Below are 2754 nucleotides of genomic sequence, written 5' to 3'. Positions count from 1 at the left end.
TGATCCTATTAGAACAAGGTCCTTTCTAAAGAAGGGTTATCCAAATCAATGATCAGAATCAGAAGATGAGAAGTTTCATCTTTCATCAGAAGATAAATCAATGTGAAATAGTTGTCACCAAGAGCCTTCCGATGGTGAACACGTGTTCACTCTCTTGGTAAAAGCGTGCGGGCAACTGATGGGATGCCGCCCTAGGTAACTGTGTGAATCATTTCAAATATCACGATTCTCTCACCTAATGTCATTCCTCATTTAATGCATTTGATTATACCTGATTCTGTAACTGTTCATTTCCATAATTTCATTGCATTCTTTTTCAAATCTGTCTCTATATATTCAATTCAAATCACAACATTTATCTTTTTCGCTCTCATTCTCTCTCTCATCTTGCATGCATTTCTGCAACTTGTTTGCTATTTTCTCTAACCCTAAACACAAATCTAGAAAGAAATCCAGTAATCTTAGTTCTGCTTTAATGGCTGCCTCTTCATCTCACAATGTTGCTTCCTCTACTCCTCTTCATCTTCAAGAAGAAGAACAACATCTTGTTCCAGTTATCTCTTGCTCGGTTCTCAGAGAGGAGTTAGAAGTAATCTGTGAATTAATGGTGGACTTTGATAGCCTTGAAGAACACGAGTTCCATATAAACGAGGATATATTGTTTCAAGGATGGACTTCTCTAGCCTCTGAGTTCTGTGGACCGGTATATCCAGAACTGGTAAAGGAATTTTGGGTGCATGCTGTAGTAGCCCCTAAATCAATCTTGTCATTTGTTCATGGAAGATTTGTTGTCATTACTGAGAACATTCTAAGAATGATGTTTGATTTAAGGAACCCTGAAGGTGTCTTTGAATCTGATCAAAGTACAGATTGGGATGCTGTTCTGACCAAACTGTATACAGATGTGAAGAATACAAAGCGTGTCAAAGATATGAATGATCTTTACAAAGTCTGGACCAAGATTCTTCTTGGGTGCTTCTATCACAGAAAATCAACTCATTCTCCATATTTCGTCAACAAAGAGCAGCAATACATTCGGTACTGCATTGCCACTCAGAAGAAGGTTGATATTATCTACATAATTTTCAATCATATGTGGAATGCTGTAAAGGACTCCAGAAATGCCTTCAGAATGAAGAAAGGTAATATTATTCCTTTTGGAAGAATAATTACCAATCTTCTAGTTCATTCCAAGATTGTTGAAGACTTGGAAGCTCAAGGTGTTATTAAGGATCTGGCTACGGATATAGGAAACTGTTTGAATGCCCACACTTTAAGAAAGATGAATCTTATTAAAGTTGTTAAAGGCAATCCTCAAGCTCTCCCAGAAGCAAAAATCAGAAGAGAACCTGTTCTTGCTGAGTTTGATTCCTTCTTCAGAAGTGAGCTGCCAGGAGTTAGGACTAATTATCTTAACTTTCTCAAGAAAAATGCAGTCAAAGCAGTTCCAGCTAAAGTCAATCGGAAGAAAGCCTCCACTTCCAGGACTGCAGTTTCAGAAGTTGAGTCAGAATCTGCTAAAAAAGTTGTTGTTAAGAAAGAGAGAAGGACAAAGCGGAAGTTTGATAGTTCTTCTAACCAGGAGAAGGTAATCCAAGAAGAAGCTGCTGCTGTAGTTGATGAGGAAGCTACTGAAAGTGATGTTGTTGCAGAAGTTGAAGCTGTTCTTGTTGAAAATGAACAAGAAGCAGAAGAAGAAGTAGTTGTGAAAAGAAAGAAGAAAAAGACAAAGAAAAATGAAAATGTTGGAGTTGAAAAGGAAGCTGAGAAAAAGCAAACAAAGAAGAGAAGAAAGTTAATTATAGAGGAAAGTGAAGAAGACGATGAAGAAGAGACTCCAGAAGCTGTGAATCAACAAGTAGAGGAAAATCAAGATATAACTACTCAAGAAGCAGAAACTCCAGAAGTAGTTAATCAAGAAGTTGAGAACCAAGAAGCTGTGGATAAGGAGAATGAAAGACTTGCTTCTACTAGAAAAAGAGAAATTGCTCTAGGCAAGGTGAAAATAGTGAATGAAGAGAAGAAGAAGAAGAAGAAGTAGAAAAGACTTGAGGCTGAATTTGAAGCTCTTCAGAATATGTCTAAAGGTATACATATTTCTGAACCTGTCTCTGTTCATGTTTTACGTTCAGAAGATACACCAACAGAAGTTGCTCAATCCCCTGAACCAGAAAATCAACCAGAAACAGCCCCACCAGAATCACCTCAACCCACCAAAGTTCTTACCCCTCCTTCTTCTCCCCATTCAAATGTTCTTATCCCTCCTTCTCCACCTACTTCAAAAGTTCTCACTCCTCCTCCTTCACCCTCAACCAACCCTGCTTCTGATCATCCTCTTGATACACCCATTCTTGACATCCAACCCCTTCAAACTATCTTTCCTCCTCACACAAACACATCTCCTTCTCAACCTCCTCCTCATCAAACCAAATCCCCCATTGCCAACCCAGTTACAAACAATTCACCTTCTTCGGACTCTTAGAGTTCTGGAACCGTGGCCCAATTGTTTCGTGACTGTAATTTCACTCCTAAACCCCGTCCTGAACCTGAGCTTATGGTACCAGATGCTGAGTCAGAAGAAATAGAATTTGTACCCTATCTAGATAGAGAACCTCAACCCTATTGTGTTCTGAAACCAGATTCTGCCAAAACCAAATTCAAATCCCGTCGAGCACTTAAACTTGTTGTATTTTTTGAAATTGTAAAAGTGAATCTCAAGAGAGGTTTTGAGGCTGTGAGAGAAGCTCATTATGC

The 2754-nt window shown here is 38.7% G+C and overlaps 1 protein-coding gene across 1 annotated transcript; it reads left to right on the top strand.

The window, feature by feature from the left end:
• The first annotated feature begins 2077 nt into the window (after positions 1–2077).
• LOC131650054 (pectinesterase inhibitor 10-like) lies at positions 2078–2482 on the top strand. The gene has a single exon (XM_058919796.1). It carries the CDS (start codon positions 2078–2080, stop codon positions 2480–2482), a length of 405 nt encoding a protein of 134 aa, XP_058775779.1.
• The last annotated feature ends 272 nt before the right edge of the window (positions 2483–2754 follow it).

Source organism: Vicia villosa, linkage group LG2 (genome assembly GCF_029867415.1).
Source record: "Vicia villosa cultivar HV-30 ecotype Madison, WI linkage group LG2, Vvil1.0, whole genome shotgun sequence".
NCBI lineage: Eukaryota > Viridiplantae > Streptophyta > Magnoliopsida > Fabales > Fabaceae > Vicia > Vicia villosa.
This window is presented reverse-complemented; position numbering and strand designations above follow the sequence as displayed.